General features: G+C 36.0%; 1 protein-coding gene across 3 annotated transcripts in view; it reads right to left on the reverse strand.

Annotated features, from left to right (window-relative positions):
• The window catches only part of CPED1 (cadherin like and PC-esterase domain containing 1), a 256715-nt gene that overhangs the window by 154279 nt on the left and 76336 nt on the right, over window positions 1–26100 (reverse strand). For all 3 annotated transcript variants that reach the window (XM_016125247.2, XM_016125248.2, XM_016125250.2), the window contains 2 exons: window positions 10998–11130; window positions 9495–9663 (listed from right to left, as the gene is read on the reverse strand). In XM_016125247.2, the coding sequence (XP_015980733.2) occupies window positions 9495–9663; window positions 10998–11130 (302 nt within the window). The remainder of the gene's footprint in view (window positions 1–9494; window positions 9664–10997; window positions 11131–26100) is intronic.

Here is a 26100-nt window from a genome sequence, read left to right on the forward strand (position 1 = left end):
TAATTGTTATACATAATTTAAAAGTTCATGATTTAATATTTTAATTAAATGTAATGCTATTTAGCCCAAACCAGTGTTTTTCCATTGTGGTCCTGACTACTGATTTCTGATTTCCCTGCCCCTAAGCGCTTTCTCTTTCCTTCCTGTCGGAGTCATACCTATGAAGCACAGTTCAAGTCATATCAGTCCTCTTGGAAGCATGGATCTTGCCTTGTCACACTGGGAAGTGAGAGCAACTAGTTATTCTCTTCTTGTTTTTGAAGTGAGGGAATACCTCCGTTGGAAATGGCAGGAGGGAGAGGGAAATGGGAAGGGGAAAGGCGGGGAGAGAAAGTGAATGAGTAAAGAAACACCAAGTTCCCATGGTGGAACTTTTCTGTGTAGGACCCTCAGGCAGGGTATGGAGCAAAGGAGGTTGAAAGACCAGGCAAATGGGTAGAAACCACACAACTGGGTAAGCTTCTGTGAGATCAGGAGCCTGTCTCTCTCCCTCTACGTTCTCATTTTACATTTCTCTGTCCCATGTCCTTCCATCTGACCTATCTCAGGAAATGGTACCACCATTCAAATAGCTATCTTCCTTCTCAGCTCATCAATAATTCTTGTTTCTACCTCTAAAAGGTATACACTCATTTCCTTTAAGACATCATCCGATCAACTAGTCCAAGCTACCATCCTCCTCACCTGGACACCTGAATAGCCTTGTAACTGATTTCTCTGCCTCCACTCACAATCCTCTTTGATCCACGCCCCCTACACAGCAGCAGAGTGTGCTTGGAAAGCTCGATCAAATTATAACGGTCCCTCGTTCACTGTCTTTCGGTGCTGTCCCTTTGCTTATGGGAAAAAAAAATCCAAATTCATTACTCTGCCCCTCAGCCCTGTGTGATCTGGCTCTCACCTTTCTCTCCACCTCCTCTCTATGATTCCCCTTTTGTTTAACACGATACACGTTATCTGAACTTCACCTACCATTTCATACAAGAATAAAGGCAGGGACTTTGTCTTATTTATTACTTTGTCACTGGAATCTAACACGATGCCTAGCATGTGGGAAGTACTCAGTAAATTTTTGTAAGAGTGAAAAACCGTATTTTACTATTCCTATTTTACAGATAGAGAAAGTGGTTCAGAGAGCTTGAAAGACTTGCCCGAAGTTACACTGCTGGTTCAAGAACTTTCCTACTGCACGTCCATCCCAAGACCCCTAGATGTCATGTCTTAGAACTTTCCTTTGTAGTCTTTTCTATCCAGCACTATAGACCCAGTTTTAGTGATTTTATTTCTTTCACTTTTAAAGTAAATTGGATATTTGCTTATCACCCAGACTGAGAGAATGTCATCATTGTCCTATTCATATTTTAAATCACATTTCTTTTCACTTCGCCAGTACCTATTTGAAAGCATGAAAATGAAATATATTTCCTTAGCATAATGTTTTTCTACTGTGTCCTCTGAGTTCAGAGTAATGATTTTACCCTCTGTGACTTGAATATATTTTATTTATGTAAATGATTTGGGTAATCAAGCTCATGGGGAAAATCTCATACTTTTCAAATACATCTGGAATAAAAATTTCTGGTAGGAATCATTTTGGTACAAGATATTTTTAAGCTGGTAGAGGAGGCTGTGCTACCTGGAACTATTGGATTCTGCAAGACTAGATACTAGGCATGGAGAAGCTAATTTAAAGGGGTTGTCACACAGCATATGAATACACACACACACACACACACACACACACACACACACACGTAGACCTGGCACTTCTCTCCTGTTTGCAGTCTTTTCTCCAAAGTTTAAAGACCTGCTTCTTGGAGCTTCTAAAAACTGGTTTCATAAATGTAGCAGTGGGGTGAGAAGACAAGTTATGAGACAAAGCAGACAGAGGGGTGGGTATGGAATATTCTATATCAGTAAGAGAGGAAGTCAGAGAATGGCTGCCTTACAGACAGATGCTGCATTAAGACAGAATTAACAAAAGCAATGAAATTGATTTGTATATCACAGTAAATATAGACTACAGCACGATATATGTGTGCAGAATCTTGAGAAAGAATCCTTGTTGGTCTGCCTTAGTATCACTCAGAGGAAAAAAAAAATACAATTTTTCAGTTCCATATCACAATATTAAGCCATTTACATAAGTCAAAGGAATTTGAGTTAACAGCATATTTAAGGTTCAAGTTGAAATTCAATAGTACACACAAAATATAATGGATAAAAGTAATACATTTTCAAATACTAAGTCTAATGTTAGTGCTAAGTTTATAGTAATTAAAAAAACTATATATCACAAAATTATCTTAAATGTCCAATGACTGACAAATGCTGAAGCCATTTCGAATAATTTTGTGGTCTCGGTAATTGAAATTGCACTGAGGATTTATCACTATTAAGAATTTCTATTCAGCGTTATAGCTTTCCTACCACAGTATGAATAATCGAGTAACATTTTAAAGATAAATATGCATAATCCAATGAAAGTAAAAGGTCAAAGCTTTGCTGTTGAAACATTTCTGCCTTTTTTCCTTTCACAGTTGAACAGTTCAGGCTATTAGTGCAATACCTAAATCAACCACTTGGGGGCAATACAGTATTTTGCTTTGCTTTATCTCATGGCTATGTAGGTTTCCTTGGTGACAAAAGATTGCTGTTCCTTTCGAATTTGAAAACGCGTTTTATATATGGGATGGAAAAGCTTGCATTTCATTTTAAACTTGCAATGCATAAATCATGTAAGACAAATGTAAGTCAGATTTTTTCCTGAAGGGAGCAAAAGTGTGTCTTCTTTTAGCAGACAAATCAATTTTACCTAGTTGGCACATTTGCAGATATTTTATATTTAGAATTTGTCACAGTCTTTGAACAGATCAAAGAATAAAGAAAATTTTTAATAAAAATGTTTAAAATGACAAACATAATAAGCTTTGAAATGTACTAGTGGAAAATTACTTTGTTTCATACCAAAAGAAAAAAAATTGTAAATATCATCTGTCTTCTCCACTGGGTACATATTTTTTAATTAACTTAAGTGTTAAAGTAATGAATTTTTGGAGACATTCCTGCCGTTGTCTTCACTGTTATTACTTTGCATTCACATCCCACTTTGTAAAGGGGTTATTTTATTACTAATGATTCTTTTCAGCATTTTGAAGTGTGGAGTCTCTGTTCAAAGCCACTTCTTTCCTGCTCTGTCTGCTGAGCACTAGGTATTTTGTCAGACACTGAAGGCTTATTTCCTTTTTAAATACAAAAAAAACCCCACATAATTTCTTCTTTTGAGGATTTTAAACAAATTTAGGCAAGTTAATTTTTCTCCTTCATTTTCGTTCTCTTGATTCTTTGCTGTCTTTGTCTGATATATTCATCCCAACATATTTTCCTGTCCTCAGAGAGTATTTACCATTACTACAGTGATGGAACACGCGGGTGAGCCTTGTTGTCAAAGCTCAGGAATCAAGATTTATAAAATTAAATTCAGTAACTCTGTAGGTGCCTGCACAGAAGTGGAAAAATTCAGGAAGACGGCAGGGAGTTTTGCCTTGATTCATGGTTCCATTACCCACAGCTCCATGGAGGGTAGTGAAGGAAGGGATTACAGCTGCTCTCTCTTTGAACATCTTTCTGGCTTAGCAAGCAAAGCTATCAAAGAAATAATGAGAAACTCAAAAATTAAGATGACGTTGTTCTCTATGGACACAAGTTTTTGAAACATTGCTTACACTAGATCTCTTTTTTAATGTCATTTTTATTCTCAACACTTGTTTATTTTATAAACTTGTGATTAGCAGGGTGTAACAAATTGGAGTGACACTCCTGTGCTGGACCATGGCAGAAAGAGGAAAGCCTACATAGACTAATATGTAAGAATTTCTATGACGTCCACAGTTCATCGACTCCTGGGCTCCAGTCTGGAGAGACACACAGCCTAACATACAAAATATCACTGAGGAATTCTCTGTTTCCATCTATCCCACATTCTGAAGGAACTCACTAATGTATCCTGATTTCACGCTTTCTGAAATCTCTAAATATTAGCTAACCTCAATTTTTCTGGATATTTAATTGATGCCCATTCATTTTCTACTACTAAAGGAAAAAGTCATCAAATTTATTCATTAGGGTTAAAGTTTTCCTTATGTTGTCACTGTAACACATTTTATATATGTGTGTCTATGCATATAATATACATAATGCATACATATCATTTAATTATATTTACATATACTTAGAAATTCACTACATTAGTTTGGAAGAGATATTTACACGTAAATTCATCATATTTATCTTTTGTTTCGGACCTTACTCTTAAATCATTTTCTCATGATGAAAGTTCGTACTATGTTCCAATTAATAACATATTTTTAATAAAAATGATAATGATTGACAAACGTTCATTGGTAAAAATTTTTTAAGTGCCTACCATGTGCCAGGCGCTCTCTAAGATACATTGCCTGCAACCGTTCTGATCATTTTTGATCAAATAAATAAGACCATGATTAATGAATAATTTTCTTCCATTAGGATGATAATTGAGGTTCAGTATTAAGAATTAATAAATGCACAAAATTACCTGAAAAATCTTTTAGGGAACAATGTTGAGGATGAATAGAATGAATGAATGAATGAAAATTTTAAAATAAGAAACAGCAAACATCAATAGCCCTTTAAAATCATGTGCAGTTGCAAAACAATCACTTTTTCTAGAACAAAGATATGCATGAAATAATATTTAATGTCAATGGAGGCTGATTAGATAAGTTGTTATTCTGCAATTATTATTTTAGTTTTTATTGTAAGTCAACTTTAGTACCATGTTTATTTATTTAATTTTATATTGGTTATCTATAATTTCTATTTATATAAAGTCATACTTTAAAATGAACACCCTAATGCAATTTTTAAATTTAATCCAAGTAAGAGTAGATTAAGTAATACATCAATTCATTTTACAAACTCCCAGGAGCAGGCTTTTGTTCATGCTCTTTCTACATCTGATATAAATCTCTCTGGCCAGATGCTCAGTGAAAAAGTCTTTTACAAGGTCTGTTCCATAGTCTGCAGTTTTGGCTGTAAAATGAAGATCAGTACAGGAAAACTTCTTAAGGTTGAAAAACCATACTGTAACTTTATGCCTGCTTTCAAAGACATAACTCATTTTGAACCCGGGAATATATGAGCTATCTTGCCCGATGTTATGAAAAGCACTGCATAAATATCGACAACAAATGAGGCTAACTTCGTCCCTTCCCTACAACTGTGTCATGTTTCCAAAACTGAATAAGAGATATATGCATTCTTTTAAAAGAGTCTGTGTAAATAACAACATTCCTGCTTTGCTAAGGTTCACTCTCTCATCTGTGCACATGTGCTGATGGCATCAATATGAGAGCATATGGAAAAATGGTCCCCCAAAGGCCAGTGCAGTGCTGGTAGAGAGAGGGCTGGTGACTTAGAGCCACAGGCTGGGCAGGAGCTCACTTTAACTTGGGTTTTCACCAGAGATGATGCTCACAGGTATTGACTTGAGAAAAGGCCGCAGTGTCCTGTGTTTTCCCCTTTCTATCAAGGTGGCCCTGCCTAGAAATGCAGATCATGACGTCTGTCTGATGCATTTACTGGAAAAACCACTAGAAGATCATTGGAAAATGCAGAGGCTGAATTAGAACAGTTAGAGATTAAATAGTCTTGAAGAATTTCTTTACGCAGTTAAAATTTTTAAATGATCTTGATTGAATTCAATCCAAGACACATTTGAGAGCTGATTACATTCAAAGCATCATTTTTGTGTAATTTTGACTATCGAATATCAACAAATGAACAACTTTACATGTGGGATGGCTGATCAAACAGTGAATTCATTTAAGTTGTATCTCAACTAGAAAAAATAGAGCTTTTCATAAATTTTTTTTCCAGAGGTCACAAATCACTCCGGCAATACAATTTTCATCCATGCAGTTAGCTGTGATCACAGGTATAAAGAATCTCCAGATGTCAGAAAGAAGTTCCAGATATGAGTTTCTTCTCTGCTGGATGACTTTACAATAGATAATGGCATACCTTGTGACTTCGTATTCCAAGAACCAAATTTGAATTTATGACATTTCTTCCAGTTAATCTATGTGACCTGCGTATAAAGATAGCCATGGATGAATTTGACCAAAAGTTATAGTTAGAATGGTGTGGAAGAGGTCTACACTTGAATTTATAGAGATAATTGAAGTGTTTTATAATTGAATCAAGAGCTTTTCAGGGAAAGACATTTTTGCATTAAATGTTGCTTAAAATTAGATTTATTATGTTTACCAAGAAAATGACATTGCCTTAGCAGCAAAAATGGTTGTGCATGGAATAATACGTGAATAGATGCTCTACATCATTACTCACTGGGAAATGCAAATCAAAATCAATATGAGATATCACTTCGCACCCGTTAGGATGGTCATTATCAAAAAGATAAGAAATAATAAGTGTTGGCAAGGATGTGGAGAAAAGAGAACCCTTGTGCACTGTTGGTGAGAATGCAAATTGGAGTAGCTACTGTGGAAAGTCCTAAAAAAATCAAAAATAGAACGACTATATCATCCAGCAGTTACAGTTCTGGGTATTTATCTGAAGAAAATGAAAACACTAACTCAAAAAGATACACGCATGCAATGTTCATTGTAGCATTATTACAATAGCCAAGATATGGAAACAACTAAAGTATCCATTTATGGATGAACGGATAAAGAAACTGATATGTTTATAATGGAATATTATTCAGCCTTAAAAAAAAAAGAATGAAATCTTGCCATGTGCAGAAACATGAATGTATCTTGAGGGAATTTTGCTTAGTGAAACATGTTAGGCAGAAAAAGACAAATACCATATCATCCCTCATGTATGTGGAATCTAAAAATAAATACACACATACATACGAGCTCATAGATACAGAGAATGGACTAGTGGTTTCCAGAAGTGGGAGACGGGGTGGAGGTAGGGCAGGAAAAATGGGTAAAATTTTTTTTTTATTTGTTTATTTAAATAAATCGAATAAAAAATAAATATGAAAAGATATCTAAGATCTATTGTGAGTGAGGAAAGCAAGATACAGGTCAGTGTTTATAGTTTACTACTCACCACTTGGGTAAAGAACAAAAGCGAAGAGGGAAGGATATATGTCTCAAAAAATGTAGGTCAAAGGATATAGTAAGCAAATGTTACACTTGCTGTTAATTTTCTTTCCCTTTTTCCATCTCCAACTCCCTTTTATATTTGAATATCCTTTGGAAATATCTCGCATTTAAATTATTTTTATTGTAGAAAAGGGGATTTAAAAAATATTTACAAAACTTCTACTTTCCATTACTCCTCAAATTCTCTTTTCTTGATATTTCTCAACTCTCTCCAAAGCTTTGGCAGATTAAATATCTCAGCAGCAGACCTAATTGGAAGTAAATGAGCTCACAGTTATATCTGTTATTACTCTCATACCTCCTTTAGCTGCCAGAATATTCTATAAATGGCCACCGATAACCAGTTTAGTGAGCTTGCCTCACTGCACAGGGCATAAATCACTACTGATTTAACTAAATAATTAAGCCTTTGAACTCAGGATACTGTACGTACACACACAAACACACACACACACACACACACACACACACACACACACACACACACACACACCATGTTCTATGGAATTTAAGATCAGGGTTTCATAAAACTTTGAGGTCACATGATTAGTCTTAACCGTGGGTTTGGGTTCTGTCCTCCACAACGGCATTGATAACAGTTTCTGTGTATTTTTTCACATCTAAAAATTTCAGGATAAAGCAGTATTTTGGAGAATAGTAGTGATTTAACAGATAAGTATGATCTATTTGTTTTGCTGAAGCAATAAGGACTTCAGTTGAAGGGTAAATAAATATCTCCTTGTTTTCTTAACTCTATCTGTAGCATCAAGCATAACTTGACCTCGCAAGGAAATAATTGTCCACTGGCACATTATCTCAGGAAGCTGCACTACCTCCTTTTGAGAGCAGGTAATGGTGTTGTTCAGAATAATCCGGCAAGATCTTGAGGAAAAAAAATGCCGAAGAGAGGATAAAAAAGACAAGAACTGCGTGCTTTCCTATACTACAACTGCAGCTTGCATCTGTTCTGTTGACACAGCAAAGATATGAATGAGAAACAAAGAAATGACTAAAGCCTGAAAATATAAAGAAAATCAAATCACAAAGAGCTTTCTTTTCTCATGAGTTAACTTTAGCAAATACATAAAAACTATCACAAGAATGTGTATTATTTCTGCCAGTTGTTTCTATGGTGGTCAGGGCAAGTGGTGTTTAAAGAAAAATGAAAAAAAGCTTTTAAAAATTACTTGGAATATCTAGAAACTTCAGTTTCTTACCAAGATAGCGAATTAACTAGCACGGGTGAAATGAGATCGAAGAGTGACTTTAGCAAAAGGACATGGGATTCTGAAAGCTGTTTCGAACTGGTTGGCCAGTGGTGGCAGTGAACTGGGATGACTGGAGTTTTTGGGAAAGGTTGTTGCTGGAGGCTTCTTTAAAAGGACAAGCTGGAGGAGAGTGTTATTGTTTTCCTCCTGCCTCTCCTTGGTGATCCCCTAGGACAATCACTGCCTGTTCCCCCTTAAGGATGTGAAGTCCACCTGTTCAGGTGAGGAGTTGATGCGATATGTGTGATTATATCACATTTGGCATTCACTCCTGCACCCTTTTCATGCTTAAACCCCAAGTTCGATGGATTATAACGGAGGAAAGTGCCTCCTCCCCAAGCTCCTCTTCCTGAGTTTAGGGGATAAAATTTTGACCAGAGCAATCGCCTCTTATCCGTCCTCCAATTATTTCTGTAGAATTAGAAATTCCTTAAAATTTATCAAATATGTTGTCACTAGACCTATTTTTCACCTGACTTAACCTGAGTTACCTTTTATAACTAAACTTCTTTGGGTTGTTATTGAGTTATTCCTCAAAACTTTCTAATCATACCTTACATCATGGCTTAGTACTATACACTAAATACAGGAGCTTTGCTTTTCACTCAGCAAATATTCCATATTTACTGTTGTAAAGAAACAGGCATTTGCTTCCTAAGAATGAAGCAAAGCCATAAGGTAATATTATTATATTTTCATTTGCTGCATTGACTATACTTTTCTTAAAAAATAGAAAGTCAAGAAAAACATAATACAGCCAAGAACTAGCTTTGTAGTTGGTCAAAGAATTGAACTAAAATGATGAATTGAGAAAAAAAAGATGCAGCCTTTGTGATCTCTGGTGAATAAAGTTGTTTCCAGTTCATTTTTGAACTTACACCTATTAAATGAAAATCTCTGCTTGCAGCAATAAAATGATGCAATTTTTTGTTCAATGGGATTTGATAATCATAAAGGTCGGAGAAAGGCAACCCAACACATTTTACTTATCTTCCTTATCTTCGGCATACTTTTTGTGAAATAACAGCATCGATGGAAATTTTACCTTGACAGTGAAGCGTTTTTTCTTTGGTGGATTCAAAACTGTGCCAGTTGAATGAATGAATGCACGCAAAGGGGTTAAGGATGTCACCAACACATATGCTTTAAGAATCACAGATAGATCTTCGGCTCTGAAGATGGTTTCTTGTGGAGCAAGGACTATTGTTTGATTCCTAAAAAAATAAAACACCATCATTAATGCCCCATAATATAGGATGAGTATGTAATCTGTAAATTACCTCACAGCTTTGTATACTCTCCTATCCTTTGTTGGAGCCCAGCCTTCAGTGTGTGGCTTTCTTGAAACAATTTCACTGCTTATGAGCATCATTACCACGGGACATACAGGTACAGGGAAAAGGGATCAAAGTGACAAGAGTTCTACACTCTAGCAGATTTAATCGAAATATTTTGAAAAAGAAAGAAAAGTAGGAAAATAGTACTAGAATAAAGTTTAAAGATTTAAGAACTTTAAATTAGTCACATGTAGTACTATATAACGAAAGTGATATAAATTATGGTTTAGGAGACAGTGAAGCACCTGAAATTTTCTGGTTCTGTCCTTGCCTGCCTTTACTCCATCTTTTCCTCCACAAGAAAAGTTATTAAGTTTCACAATAGTTGACAAGTTACCAAAAATATGCCAAAATACTTTGCCCCCTGGTTTGATTCTACCCAATACTCTTCACCACAAATAATTAGGAGTAAATTTAAGAAATGAAGTAGTAGGAAAATACTTTCGTCTACAAGGAAAAATAATACTAACTTAATGTTTTATGATGAAACGAATATACTTTCATCATAAATAATACCAAAAAGCATAACTATTTGCTTTTCTGTACTATGTTCCTCTATATTTCAAATGTCTATGTTTGATCCATGAGAAAAAATTGTGCTATTTCAACTTTCGAAGTCCAGGTAAGCAAAAGGTAAATATAATTCTTCAGTAAGTACTATTAACTCTGCAATTGCTACCTAATAATTATAAAATTAGATGAGGAAAACTATTCTGTGCTTTGGGTAAGATAATTAAAATCTCTTAATTTATATACATTACAAATCCATTTCCCTAGAGGTAACTCGAATAATATGGTGCCATGCGGTTGCTTTGTGAGATTCCGGGAGCCATAAAAAAAATCACAGTTAGGGAAAAAAAATTCACTTAGCCATATTCATAGACTAAGGCAATGCCATTTGAGTATAAAATGGAAATTAAAATGTTATACTTTCATATTGTCAAGGTTTTAAATTCAAATTTCATTAATGTAACTTCCTACATAAGAGTCTTATTTACCCAAATGTTTATTCTATGGCAGGAGAGGTCTGAATTAGTCTAGAAGAAAACCAATGATGGCATTCTTTATTAAGAAGAGACAGCTGAAAATTTATGTAACAGACATAATAATTTAAACATGAAAACCCCCTTAGATCTCTTCCAGTGCTTTTCTCTTGTTAGCTGTCTCCTAAAAAGCATGCTGGATATAACAGTGCAAAATGATCAGCTTACAGCTGTTCCTGTCTCCAGGCCCATGGCTTCCACACAGGTGGCCTTGCTGCTTTTGAAAGGGGACTCAAAATACTCAGCTTGACTTGTGTGCTCTGGTCCAGACACACGGAGGGGCTCACCAGGAATCGGAATTCTGAAAAGATTCACAAGAGCAGATAACAGTCATCCTATTGCTTCTTTTTGGAATTGTTTCCAAAACGGAGTCACGGTGTTGAACTCCAGGGTCCACAGGAAACAGGTAACAAATTTTCTCCCCGTTCTGCATCAGGTTAGACCCATTAAGTGTGAATGCCTGTTCAGCGAGGCCTTTGTTTTGTGATATGTTCTCCTACCACAGACCAGGAAAACAATTGTAATAACTGATTTCAAATTTCCTTGCTTGTAAGGGGGAGGCGAGGCTGATGTCCCTGTGTCCCACACCAAGCCTATCCTCTGACAGCTGAGAGACACACGCTCAGCATGGGGAAGGTGTGGGTGCAAGAGCGGCCCACTGTTAGTGATGAGAATGTCACACACACAACTTGAGCTGATTTCCTGGGAATACAATCTTTCGTGTGCTAGAATTTCTCCTTCATAACCTGACAATCGTTTCATTCTTTTGTAAAAAATTATTTACTGGTTTTTTAAAGTATTTAAAAGCAAAGACCAACAATAATAACTTACTTCAGAGTACTTATATTGACATTAAAAAAAATGGATGTATTGTATGTACATGGTTAAAATAATCAAATTATCAGAAAACTACAGATAAATTACAGAAAACTACCACACGAAAAGAAAAAGCAACTAGCAATTCGCCCCCACCTAAGACTTCTCTCTGCCAAAGCCAAAGCTTACATATTCATTATTAAAGACTAGATAAGCAATCAGTCAGATGCTTATGATTCTTCAATATATAAGCTGATATAAATATCAGCATGTCTACATAAACCTATATATGTACATACAGACAGTCCTCAACTTACAATGGTTCAACTTATGATTTTTTTGACTTTACGATGGTGTGAAAGCAATAGGCATTCAGTAGAAACCATACTTTGAATTTTAAATTTTGATATGCAGTGTGATACTCTCTTGTGATACTGCGCAGGGCCAGCTAGCCACAGCTCCCCGTCAGTCACATGATCACAAAGGTAAACAACTGATACCCTAGAGTGTATTCGTTGTGTTGGATGATTTTGCCCAAGTGTAGGCTAAAGGAAGTGTTCTGAGCATGTTTAGGGTAGGGTAAGCCAAGCTACAATGTTCAGTAGGTTAAATGTATTGAATGTATTTTCAATTTACGATATTTTCAACCTACAATGAGTTTTTCAGGAGGTATCTCCATCCTAAGTCAAGGAGCATCTATATTTCTGCTTTTTAAATGATCAAAAAGAGACATAATGATCTATGTCTGGCTTATTTACCTACTTATCCATCCTGGAGTCCTTTCCATATAGCATATACAGAATTACCTTGTACTTCTTATTGGCTTGGAGTGTTTCCTGAAATGAACATACATTTTACTTAACCATACCCTTATTGTTGTACATTTGTATTATTTTTGTAATGTTTTTCCTTTGCTATTTCAAAAATACTGCAGTGAATGCTCTTAGACATTGTGTGTGTGTGTGTGTGTGTGTGTATGCGCGCGCGTGCGCGTGCATGTGCTTCTAAATGTTTATCTAGGGGCAACTCTAATCTGTATGCATAATTGCCAGGTCAAGTGCATGGTACATTCGATAGACATCACTGAATTGGCTTCCCAGAAGGTTGCCCCAATTTCCAACGTCTCCCACAGCATCCGAAAGTTGTTGCTTCCTTACTGCCAGGTCACAGTGCTTTATTTTTAAATTATACAATTTATCCAACTCTTGAAATGGAACAAAGCCTTCAAATTATTTTCCCCCTGTGCACATTTCATCAATACTAACATAGTCTAATTTAAAACACTTCACGCTCTTAAGTAAAAGTCAGCAGAAGTCAAGCTGTTCAGTGTATTCCCATACCTCATTATTTAGCACAGTGTGATCTTTCTCAAAAAATTATAACCTATTTGTAAGGCTTCCCTATTAATGACATTTTAATATATCTTAATAAAAGAAATATTCAAACTTCCTGTTTCTGGAGGTGACAAAGAGTCATTAGGTAATTTCTTTTCTTAGGAATCACAACTTAAAAAGAGTCGAAGTGTTTATATAATCCTTTAAATTTGTAGTAGGAAAATAAGTTTTCTATTTTTTCACTAGATTTATTTTTGTAGATTAAATTTGCAGGAAGAAAATACATGTTTTTTTTTTTTCACTAAACAGACATTTTTAGAATTTATTACTAGGAAAAAATTTGTCTCTCCTGAAGAACTAATCTGTAGCCTTCTTTGGTATGATGAGGACAGTGTAATTTACTCTGATTTCTCTTTACCTTTGCTGCCCGGAAGCAAAGCACTGATTTGAAGCCCAAGGAGAGCTGACCTTGTAAAAACTAGACATATTAAGCGTTTCACCAATGTAGTAGCTCAATGGTTTTGAAGTAGTAGTCAGCAAATATGTCGAAAGAGTAAACAATTTTATGTCACTTTTTTGGTTTAGTTTAAGTGGAGGAAATTATGCTACGTAGTTGAAGGACTCCAATATAGGAATTGCAAAAAATATGTCAGAATTCCACATCAGCTCCTGACACTGTGGTTGAACAATGGAATTTATACTTGATTAAAGTAATCTTTATCCTTTGTGATACATCTATTAGATTTTCCATTATAGTATTCCAGGTTTGGCTGTTACTTTTAACAATTCCAAATAAACAAAAAACAAAACTCCATAATTACATGTCTCCTGACATCTAAAATCATTCCAATTTCCCTTGATTGGGAAATTAAAATTAAAAATAATTAAATAATTATTTGAAAAATAATTAAAAATTAAAAATAAGCTCCAACGCATTTTTTCAAAAGGTGCAATTGCATTTTATAGAGTTTAATAAATTATTATGAAAACTTTAAGTCCTATAGGTTCTTATTTAACTGAGTCAAAGATTTGTCAGTAGTCGCCATTCCATGATATCTTTCATTTGGCTTATCTATCAAGGGCTCTCTCAATAGATCAGTCTAATCCACTGTTTTAATATTCCATGTCCCTTCTCTCTTGAGCCTAAAGAGCACTAAAAATCTATAAACAATGCCAAAACTAGGTTTTGTTTTTGGAAGGAATTTGGGAGATTAGTTTTTATAATACAGTCTTCAAGGGCCTTGTAATTCATTAACACATATTGATAACACATATTCATTTTCAGAAAGTCATTAAACATGGGGCACCTAGCATGCGTCTGTAGGATTTTCCTATGCTACACTATGAGGACTGAATGGATAACATATACAGATGAAAAGTAGGCGAACATTTATTTACTGACTACTCTTAGCTCATTTTAAAGAGCTCTGATGACTGTAATGTTACCTCTTAACCAGGGTAAAAATGAATAATTTTTTAGGGATACATAAGACTGCTTATCTCGTTCCTTCTAATATCAATTGGCCGGGCACTGAGTATGCTGCAGTTTTATGAAAAAGAAGATAAACTAGGACCATAAGACCTACATTGTCATTTCAGTTCTTACCAACCAGTGCTTAATGGGTGTGTGACATAGTCAAGGAGTCTTCTAGAATCTAGAATGTGATTCCTCATGAATTTTATGATTATCCCACATCATTGAACACAATACTGACTCATAACAAGTGCTCAGCAAATGTTTGTTCTAGCAATAAACTAGTTTTTTGGGGGTAGGGAGAAAGAGGGTGGGTTAAGCAAACATGCAGTTAGAACAAAATGATATTCCAATGTTTTAAAATATTTGTTGGTTATTTATTTTTCCATTCTATGCGGCATATAATTATATACATCACAAGCAAAGACTAAACACTGGAAAGCATTTGTACTAGCAAAGATTAACTGCCAGATTTATATTGTATTTGATTTAATATTTTGCCCCATAGGTAATAATTAACAGGAAAATAATAGTGAAAATGTAAGTATATTTCACAAATGTTTGAATATTGTCTTGCATTTCATTTTAGGAAGCTAAACTTAGCCAGTATTTTCTTATTTTAAAACTTCCGGTGAAGGTAAAAGGCCTTAATTAATAATTAACAATTACTTTTGAGATTAGAAGTGTAAATAAATACCATTTGTGGATTTATTAATTGTTCTTATTGCCTGAGGACATCTACAAGTCTTAACTTTTATCATGCAGGCATAAACTCTATGCAAATACATCCTCAGAATTTATATGTACAGCAAATATAAATTAACATATACACAAACCAAAGTCATAGCCAGGAAATAACTCTTTGTCTTGGCCCTGGGTGAAAATGGATGGATGGCAGAGTCAAAGGGATAACTGAAGAGACTATTAACCAAGGGACTATTAAACAAGGGACTGTTAGCAAACAAACACAAGGGCAGAGTTAAGGGAAAACAACAATAAATAGTAAAGCTCCCCATGGCTTACAATGGAAGCTCTTACTGTTAGGTGGTTAGACAGACATGAGTGATGGGGAACAAAGGAGCAAGGGCCCAGCCCAGAGACCACCCAAAGAACACAGATTTTGTGGTCAAAAATCACTCCTGTATCCTGAGAGATAAAGGACTGGAGACAAAAGGCATAAACCTAGAGCTGGTTTAGTCCAGCCACAGATGCCTGTGCAGTAAGGACTGCTCTGACCTTCTCTTCATCTCAGCCTTGTTAAAACATCATTCTAGTATCATGCCTATGCCCAGAAGTTGATGAATCTAAACAGACTGAATTCTGGGAAAGTGCATGCGTAGTAGGGAGGGAGTTATATAACAGCCAAATGTCAGTCAGAATGACCTCACATGCCAATCACCTAGGAATGCCTTTGAATCACCCCATAATGGCCGTTCTCTGTTTTTACAGCCCTTTTCGCTGTAACCCACTCCTCATTTGGAGTGTACTTTAACCACGCCTTTAGTTTCTACACAGTTTATAGCCTCTTTAGGCGTGGCCCACCTCTACCTCAAAACATGCCTTTAACAAATTTTAGCTCTCATAAATCTCACTGGGCTAGAATTCTTTCTATATTGGCAAAAAGAACCAAGAATCCCCAGCATTACCAGGGCAAGGCCAGAGTTCAGAGTGCCCCCAATGGTAACCTTTTTCTAGGAGGAGGTCCATTACAGGGCTAAGCAAAAGGCACAGCTGTGAGAGGAGCAGAGGTACTCCAAGCCAGAGTCCAGCAGGAAAGGAACGGGAGAATAAAGATCCCTAAATTCTCCCCTCCTGCGTTCTGATCTCCCACCAGAAGTCAGGGAAAAAGGAAGCCTTGATGCTGTCTGTGGAGGAGAGTTTCCTGGGGAGGGATCTAGAGTGAATGTGGAGGGGCAAATGGAGAATATCCAGCATAAACTCTATACTTGGAAAATACAAGTTTGGCCTTAGTCTTCTCCTTACTAGTCACATGTCTTGGAGAAACAATTATAGTATATGCATGTACAGAAAAAAACAATTATAGTATATGCATGTACAGAAAAAAACCATAAGTCATGCAGCTGAAGCATGTGCAGAGGAGAGAATTTTTACCTCCAATAATATCTGGAACCATAGTTTTTCCTCCTTCATGAAACCAAAGGACTGGGACATGACCAGGACCTGAATGCCAGAACCCTTTCAGAGAGAAGGGTTCATTGTCCAGGAATGTCTGGGGCTGAAGCCCCTTACAATATTTTACCATAAATGGCCAAGTTCCAAAGCCCTCCAATTGAAACCTGCCCAGCCAGCACGTCTACATACCAGCCTGTTCACCTCAACATTTTAAATGTCCCTCCAAACCCTGAATCAGAGAGACAGATTTGTACTCTTCCATCTGTCTTCCTGTAGGTCAACCTTTCAATAAAGTTGTTTTTTTCTTTTCTCCCAAGCGGGCGCCATGGTATTGGCTTCTGTGGGCATCCTGCAGTGAGTCCTTGCTCAGTAACCAGTGCATGTGCGTGCACATGTGTGTACACACACAGAAAGAGTGACTGAGAGAGAAAAAATGCCAGATTTGACCCCAAATAAGAGCATTTGTATGTGACAGCAGGGGATGGCTTATGCTGAACCATGAAATTGGCTTTTATTAGGTAAAAATTGGTTGAATATTGATCAAATATTGACTTCATAAAAGTTTCCTTACTACACTATGGCACTCCTGGAGGGAAGCAAGAAAGTGCATAAACATACCACCTGTGAAAAAAGGTCCCAGTGGCTAGAATGTCTGCGGATAAAGATGGCAACATAGTGTGATGGCTAATTTTTATGTCAGCTTGACTGGACCAAGGGATGTCCAGGGAGCTTTTTAAACATTATTTCTGGGGTGTCTGTGAGAATGTTTCTGGAAGAGATCAGCACTTTAATTAATGGACTGAGTAAAGCAGATAGCTCATTCCAGTGTTATTAACTAATGCTTTGGGAATTTAAATTTGCTTTCTGACTAACTAAATTGAGACTCCAATCTCCCCTCATTGCTCCTCGTTCCCAGGCCTTCAGACTGGGACCAGATTCTACACCAGAGCTCCCTCGATCTCAAGCCCTCAAACCACACAATGGGTTTTCCTGGGTCTCTGAAATGCCGAGAGCAAATCATGGGACTTCTCAGCCTCCAGTGCTGTGTGAGCCAATACTTTATAATAAATCTTTCTATGGAAAGCTATATATCAATATCATTTATTTTGTTTCCCTGGAAAATCCTGAATAACACAAGGGATGTTCTTGAAATCACTCAATGAGTGTTCAGCATAATGCTTTGAAAACAACAGAAGCGCATCCCAAGTTCTGCCAATTTCTAAAAAAGAACAAATACTTCACTTCTGAATCTGTTTCTTTTTTTGCTTGCTGATGAAAAAAAAGCACAGCAGCTAGGACAAATAAACAAATATTTGCCAAATGAATAATGACAATTTTTAAGGTCTTTTTACAATTCTAAATTACTTCAATCTTAGGTGAAAAGTCTTGTTATAATTTTCAATATATGCTTTAAATGACCCAATGGAGACAGATGATCATTGGCAAAGGTCCCAGGGCCAGAGCTCAAATGTAGACCTTCTGTGAATTCAGGTTTGTCCCACCAATTACAAGTGCTCCACAGGGTCAATCGGCTGCTGTTTTATTTGTGTGAGGCCCAATAAACCTCATGGGAGACACTGTAGCTGGATCCTCTTTAAGCTACGACCTCCCAAGAAAGTATCTGGGGGAATATCAACCAACTTCTTGACTAGTGTACAAAAAGGAAAAGAAATACATTCAAGGTAGAGTCAAGTTCACAGACTTGATCATGTATTAAAAGAAAGGGATCATTTTCAGTTCACACACTATAAGCTCTATGAAGTCAGGGATTCTGAGTTTTTCCTCTATTGCAAATCTACTGCTAAGCATAGGCTGGGACTTAACACAGGAGCTCAATAAATCTCTGCCGAACAAGCACACTCCAATTTCCTTTTACCCAAATAACTAATGATATGTGCATTGAAGAGAAAAAGGAGGCTGAAAAGAAAAGAATGAGCAAACTGAGTGCTGAGCAGTTATACTGGAGTTGTACAGTGTAACCTTTTTGTCCACAGCCTAGGAAATGAGTGTAACGTGGGCAAGGATTGGTTTTCTCTCGCCACTTCAATGTGGTGTTTGCTAGAGCAGCATGATATGCTCTGACCATATCATGCTGCAACCACACCGAGGCAGGTCCAGTGAGGGGGCAGAGATGGAAACCCGGAGATGAGCTATCTAAGGCCAAGGGGCCCAACATCAGGCAGAGCCTCTGGAAGCCGCCATGAGCACAGGAGCCATGGTAGGGAAGGTCACAACAGCCTGTGACGGAGGCTGTGAGGGAGGGATTTGGGGTCCATGTGTCATTTGCTTTACCAAACAAACTGAACCTGATCCTAACAAGACATGGGTGAAACTAAGAAAGACACATGTTCTAATTCGTCTAGTACATCGTATGTAATATAGTGACTAATCAATTTCCTTTCAAAAATATTTTATGAATAATTTTCAAACTGACATTTGTCTTTAAAATCCTAACTCCTGTCTATTAATGGATTTCTTAGGTAAGATCGTGAACTAATTCCTTAAGTTCAGTATCTTTTACCTAGAAAATGAGAATAATAATAGTAATAATAACTTACCTCAAATGGATTCTAACAGAACTAAATATGAAATTTCCTTTTAAGTGCTTTGCACAGCACTTAACATATACTAAACACTCGAAAAATATTAAATAGCAACTAGTAGTAGTAGTTTTTTCAACACTTAGGGGTTCTCACCACTGTTGACTACCAAATAAAGTTTAATCTATTAAATCCTTTGTTATGTGATTCTTAAACATCTGACATTTCACATTAGTCTCTTAAGAACAAAGCAGGACGTGTATGGGAGAAGAATGAATGTGTAGACAGCATCTTTACCGAAAGTAATCTGCAAAGACGCACTCCGTTTTTAGTGACTTTCCTAAGTTTAGCATTGTGGTATCCCAGGAAAGCAATTTATTTCATGTTTTGATTCACTTATTTAAAGGAGTTCTGTATTAAAGCTAAGTCTCTATGGAGAGAGTAAGCCTGGGACTGACCCAGTTACTGCAACATTTAAGTCTGTTCCTTTCTATTTTGTTAAGGAAAAGACTTCTTTGCAAGCAACCAACACAAATTTAAACAGAACTAGCTCTTAGTCAACAGATTTATGACATATAGACAAAACATCCTGAACCATTTCAGACCTACACTTGAAGTTAAATAATATAATTTGGATCTATATATTCCAAACACATCAACTCCTTAATAAAATTTTACTTTCATTTTATAAAGTGGCATTGGCCAAAGAGTATCTTTGAGAGAATGGAGACATCAAATGTTAAAAGGCATTATTAATATGTAGTTCTAGTCTTAAACCAGGGAACTCAAAATTCCTTCCTGACATTATTATATTATTACTTACGTGGCTTTGACACCAATCGTTTACTATCTATGGTTTCAGAAATTATTTCATGTGCCGTTAACATATAAGGGTACACCAAACCACAAATAAAAATAGCACACTACCTCAATCAAGTATTTTTTTTTTGGGAAAAGAATAACTTCTACTTTTTTCTTATAGGAAATGAGAAGTGGTCCATGTCTTGATGTAAGTGGAAACACGATTTGACACATAACAGTGACCAGATCAATCACAGAGCAATATTCTTTAAATGGGTAGTCACTGTATAAAGTTTCCACCAACTAACCAATCGATCAATCAAATGCTTATTGAACACTCAGTAATGCGAGCCATAAATGTTCTCCTTTCTGCTCTTTTTCAGTGGAAGTGTCAAAGTCATGCAATTCTACACAAACAATTTTCCTCATGGACTGCTCTATGTTTTGACCATGACAACATAAGAACCTTGAATTCTGCCCATTTTCCTTGGTAATAAAAGTTATGTCTAGACTACTACTTCAATTTTCTTGCCCCTATGATTTCACTGCAATGACCAAACAGCATGAAAGATAGTTTTATTACTTTATGGCAGCTTAATTTTGCTTTGATGTTTTTCTGCATGAATTTTCCAGAGAAAAAGAAAGAAAGAAAAAAGCCTAACTACAGCAAAACCATAGATGAATAATTCAGTATAAATTAATGAGCATCATTAATAACAATTTGAAACACAATCTCCAACAAATATTAATACAGAGTACCACAAATACGATAATAGAATAGCTGTCTTAGCCCACCCACCATGAAAATAAGTTAATCTCTTCGTTAACATTAAACTACTTTCTCAGGAACATTTTCTGAAGTAAATAATGAAATATTATTGATGTAATTTATGTCAGAATAATTAATGACTTAGTAGAACTCTAACACCAATTCCAAATCCTTTGTAAGTATATTGAAGTCAATTCTAATTTAAATGTAAGACACAAACATCAAGGGTCATTGTTCCTATTTGAAATAAACCAAGCACTGACATCTCTCTTCTTCAACAGCAACTTCACAAACCAACTCAACCTTCAATTTTTACCTTATTTTTTGATATAATAAAGTATATATGGTATTATTGTCAATCTGCTTCTTTATATTGATATTATTTATATTATAAATGAACCAAGCACATATTTAAAATATCAAGATTTTCATACTATCTGACTCTGAGAGTGAGGCAAAAATATAGAACATGCAGACATCAGAGCCAATTGCCAAAATGAAATCTAATGAGGGCCAGAATCCAAATACTAGAAATAGGTCAAGAACATAGAACTATGTTGGAAGAGATTTTTCATTAGGACACTGAGCAAGCATATTTCTGTGGGACCATTTTGTCTTCACATTTTTTCTCTCCAATTGACCAGTGATGTGATTGACGTCTGTGGAGGCCAGGTTTGGCTGAGAGATAGTAAAATACAAGAGTCCCCTCCTGTTAGATGAAGACACGAAAGGCGACATCAGAAGCCAGGCAGAACCTGACAAGAGTCTCTGAAATGGTGTCTCATTTTTCAACCTTAGCCATGTAAGCCAATCACTCGTCAGGTATATTTGGCCTGTTTTATGTCTTGTAAATAACTAAAGAATTAACTAATCAGTGGAGCCTGAGAGGGAGGGGCCTCCATAGCTAAAGTGATAAATAATCATTAGTCTTTAAAGATGTTAGATTATTAAAATTTTGAATTTCTTTTTTCTTATTCTTGTCTGGATTTTAAGTTCTGAAGTTAATCTATCTCTTCTCCAGGTAGAATTTAGACTAGGACATTAAATTCAAATGATTGTTTTCTATAAGGATATTCTTCATATTTTTTTCATATATCTCTCATCTTCTGTAGGATCAAGGTGCCATATACATATAAATGAATTGTTATATATGCATATATACAAATTATTTTTCTAGGACTTAATATACTATAACCCAGTGTTAGTGTTTTGACATCAGCATATCATCTCAGTTAACACAACTTTTTTGCATGTCCATGACTGAACTTTTTAAATGCCTTTAAATAGGTGGATGATGGATAACAAGTCATTTATATCTTGCCATTTCTTACCAAATACATCAAATTTCTTAGGGAAAATAATTTTGTGCCACCTAATAATATCCCAGTCATTTTCAATTAATTAGAGAGGTGTAGTCATTGCCCAAAACAATCCTGTGAGCTCTGGCATCAGTCAAGGGTTCAAAGTCATGAGTTAACTGCTTAAAGTCTCTGCTACAGTTTAACTCTGTGGACCCAGCCAGTAGAAACTGAATTAAGAAGCTTAGATTCTAAGCAGTGGAAAGAATTCAAGCTAGCTCTAAGTCAAAAGGGAAAATATTGGGTAATGGTGATAAAATATCAGAGTATGGGCTTTCCTCTTCCTCCTTTTCCAAGAAAGAATGATTCATACCTATTTGGGACCCAAGTCTGTTATTCTCCTTGAATAATAGGAATAAATTGATTTTTAAAAATTAATTAGTTAACTTTTTATGGTCACATTGGTTAATGAAATCCAATAAGTTTCAGCTATATACTTTAACAGTAAAGCATATATATATATTTACACTGTGTGTTCACCTCCCATAGTTAGATTTCTTTTTGTCACCATATATTTGACCCCCTTCACCCCGTCTACCTCCCTCTTCCCCACTCCCCTCTGGTTACTACTAGTCTATTGTCCATGTCCATGAGTTTCTGCTTATTTGTCCTGTTCATTTGTTGATTTTAGGTTTACATTTCACATGTAAGTGATATCATGCGATTTTCAACTTTTTCTGTCCAAATTAATTTTTTTAATCTACATAATTATATTGGAGAAAAGAGAGTGAATAAAGAGATCAATGAGGAGAAAAGCTGTGCCGGATGGTGTTTTGGTGAGCTAGAAGGAGAAACTTAAGGAATGAATAGGTTTATAAAAACAGAATTTGGCAAAAATTTCATTGTGTGTTGAAAAGGGCTAATTATGCCTTTGCTAACATTTTGTCTCCAACCTGCCTTCCCTCGGAAAAAAAAAAAAAAAAAAGACTATTAAAAATTTTAAACTATTCCTTAATGCTTTTCAAGTCAGACCTGTAGTTGGAGGAGGTGTTTTAATTTGTTTCTTTACGTGTTTGCGTAATACTGAAGCAGTCTCTCAAAAGGCCCATTTTTGCCCGGATTCCCTGCCATGCTCAGATCAATCGCCTGCAGCTGGGGTCGGGTTCAATTGCCTGAGTTGGCACCGGGGGCAATTAACAGTGAGGGAAGGGGGAGCCACCGGCGGCCAAACAAAGTCAGATTTAAAGAAAAAAATATATGAAGTTTCTATTAGGAGAAGAGTCAAACTCAAAAGTGTTCATTCAATTTCATGGATCTGGAGTGAAAAGGCACAAAACTCCTTGACCACCGTTACCCATCAAATGGTTTGCAATTCAGGTTTTCAGCAAAAATACACTTGAAACTACTCATCTAATCTCCAACTGGCCACTTCGGCTAACTGCTCGGAGAATGTTGCTCTGTACTCTGCATTCTTCGATCCCTGACTCTGTCTTTTAATTACCAAATCACTTAAAATAGTCACAGTATCCATTAGTCCCAGGAGCTTGAATTGATATTAGGGCACATGTTTCTTTTTCAAATTTGACATGAGACTCCAGTTTTTCTGTTTTTTTTTTTTTTTTTAGTTTTGCTCTCCATCCCCCACCATTAACCATATTCTATATAATTAAGGGCTTTTCACCCACAAATGTTTTAAAATGTTGTTTCAATAGCTTTTAAACAGCAAAATATCCTACTAAAATCTGTCCAATAGCTAAAATTTCCCTCAATTAAAAACTCCGAGTACACCTGGCACATTGCTCATTTTGCTCTCGGCACAACACATGTGTAGATTTACCGATAAATCATGTAACTGGAAAATGTTAAATACCACTTCGTGGGTGGTATCTTTGCTTTTTATAGCTCACTATGAATACAGTTGAAAGTTCTTTCCCTTAAATGACACAAGCTCTTCTAAAATTGGCTGTTGACTGACCAACTACACAGGACTGAGAGAAGGAATCTAGAAACAAACATTTCAAAATACTGAACTAAAAAAGATAAATTAGGCATAACCAGTTTAGTTAACCATGCATTCCATATTTAGATTCAAAGTAAACTTTCTGCTTCTGCAATATATGGAATGCAAGGTTATAAATAATTATGGCTTTATATCTTAAAGATAAATACAGCCCTGTTTCCATAATTTGTCCAATGGAAATATTTTAGTTCCAGTCATGACATTGTTTGAACTCAACAATACTAAACACCACCATCATAACTCCCAAAAAAATAAGAAAAAGAAAAAGACATCTAATTTTTTTTTTTTTTTTTTACTATTTTTTTTTAAACACTATATTCAATGATAGAGGACAAGAATGCTATCTGGTTATGATTTACCGGTGTAATGGAGTTTAGTGTGAAACTAATCTGTGATCATTTAGGAGTTCACCACGTCTGTCCTTGACTAGAAGGACTATGGGTTAGGCTAATAGAAAAGAGTATGTATTCTAAAGAAACAGAGACACTGGAGAGAGAAGTCCATGGATAATAGGATGACATGAAAGAGAAGAGCAGTCTTTAGTATGTTGCTCCTATATCCCATGGTCTCTCTTCCACTCTTGGTTTTAGGTAGGAAATTAAAACAATACTAATAAGTATATATATATTTTTTCAAATTATCTGTGAGAGATTGAGAGTATAAAATTACATGCCATAGAAAAAGATTATAGCCTAAAGAAGGACTTTGACTACTGATCTTTTATTACCAAATCGATTTAGTTTTGACTTATTCAGGCTTCTGAGAATACCAAGGGACTTCCAGCCCACAGACAAGACAGTGACTGGTACAACGGGCCATGGCACTAACAGTTTCAGCAGCAGTTAGAGAAGAAACAGGCACAGCATGAACCTTGGTCTCTGACACGGGGCATGGCACCTTAACACAGACAATGACAAGCACAGCAGTAGCAGCTTTTGCCACTTGGAGCTCTAGTGGCAGAGCACCTTTAGTGGACATGACCAGTGGGGTACATCGGCAGGTGACCACAGGGCACCAGAGCAGAAGTGCAGCAAGTGCTGGCCATGTTATCAAGAGAGGACTGTGCTCATGAGCAGATAGGATAGACCCTCTAAGACAAAGAGGGCATTTGAGGACTATAATTAAGAATGCTATAGAAATTTAATAGATGAGTGTCGTAAATGCCAGATTTCTGCTATGTGTAGTATAAGGCTGGTGTTAATTTGGAATTCATTAGTGGGATGGAAAGTCCAGCATCTGTTTGAATAGTTGGGCGCCCATTCTCATTGGTCATCATGCACACCACAACAGCTGTTACTGAGCTAAATATCATTCTGGGCGTAACAACAAATTCTTCCTCATCCCGCATCACTTTCGAATGTCTCACTGGACATTGATGGAGATGAAAAGCCTGTTGGTAATTATTAGAACCTAGAGGTCAACTTCATTTTAGATATAAGCTCCAAGCATTTTACTCAGTTTTAATATGCACTGAATTTTACAGGAATGCAATTCCATGGTTAGGCAAGAAAACACTATACTTTGTTTTGTTTGTGATTTTTTCAAGAGTTGTTTAACATTTTGGAAAGGAACATTGCCAACAGCAATGAGCCCACGGAATCTCAGTTTCCTAACAATATAACCGCACCAATCTGTATTTGAATGTGTCACATTCGTGGTGATTCTAAATATAAGTGGAAGTATTTGACTATTTAATTACCCATATGGTGTCATTATGCCCAAAGTCTTTCATGTTGAATTACAAATTTTAATAAAATTCTTTTATTTGTCCTTTATATTAGAGTTAGGGCATTATACTAGTTTGTTGAAATAATGTATTTAAGTAAGTTATAGATATTTCCTTCCAGATCAACCAGAGATCAATAAATATATTTGTTATCAAAAGAGACCGTGGGGTCTTTTAGGAATGAGAAGTTTGTTTAATGATGACCCCAAAGTGTTGGGAAGTAGATTTGGAAAGGAAAGGGTCTGAAGATAGTGAGCATAGCTAAAGACAAAGAAATATTTTTGTGACCATTTAAGATCACGATTTTATTCCTAGGGTAGTGATTTTTGAAAAACATGGGTCTCATCAAACTAGATCAAG

The sequence above is a fragment of the Rousettus aegyptiacus genome, unplaced genomic scaffold (assembly GCF_014176215.1).
Source record: "Rousettus aegyptiacus isolate mRouAeg1 unplaced genomic scaffold, mRouAeg1.p scaffold_m13_p_13, whole genome shotgun sequence".
Lineage (NCBI taxonomy): Eukaryota > Metazoa > Chordata > Mammalia > Chiroptera > Pteropodidae > Rousettus > Rousettus aegyptiacus.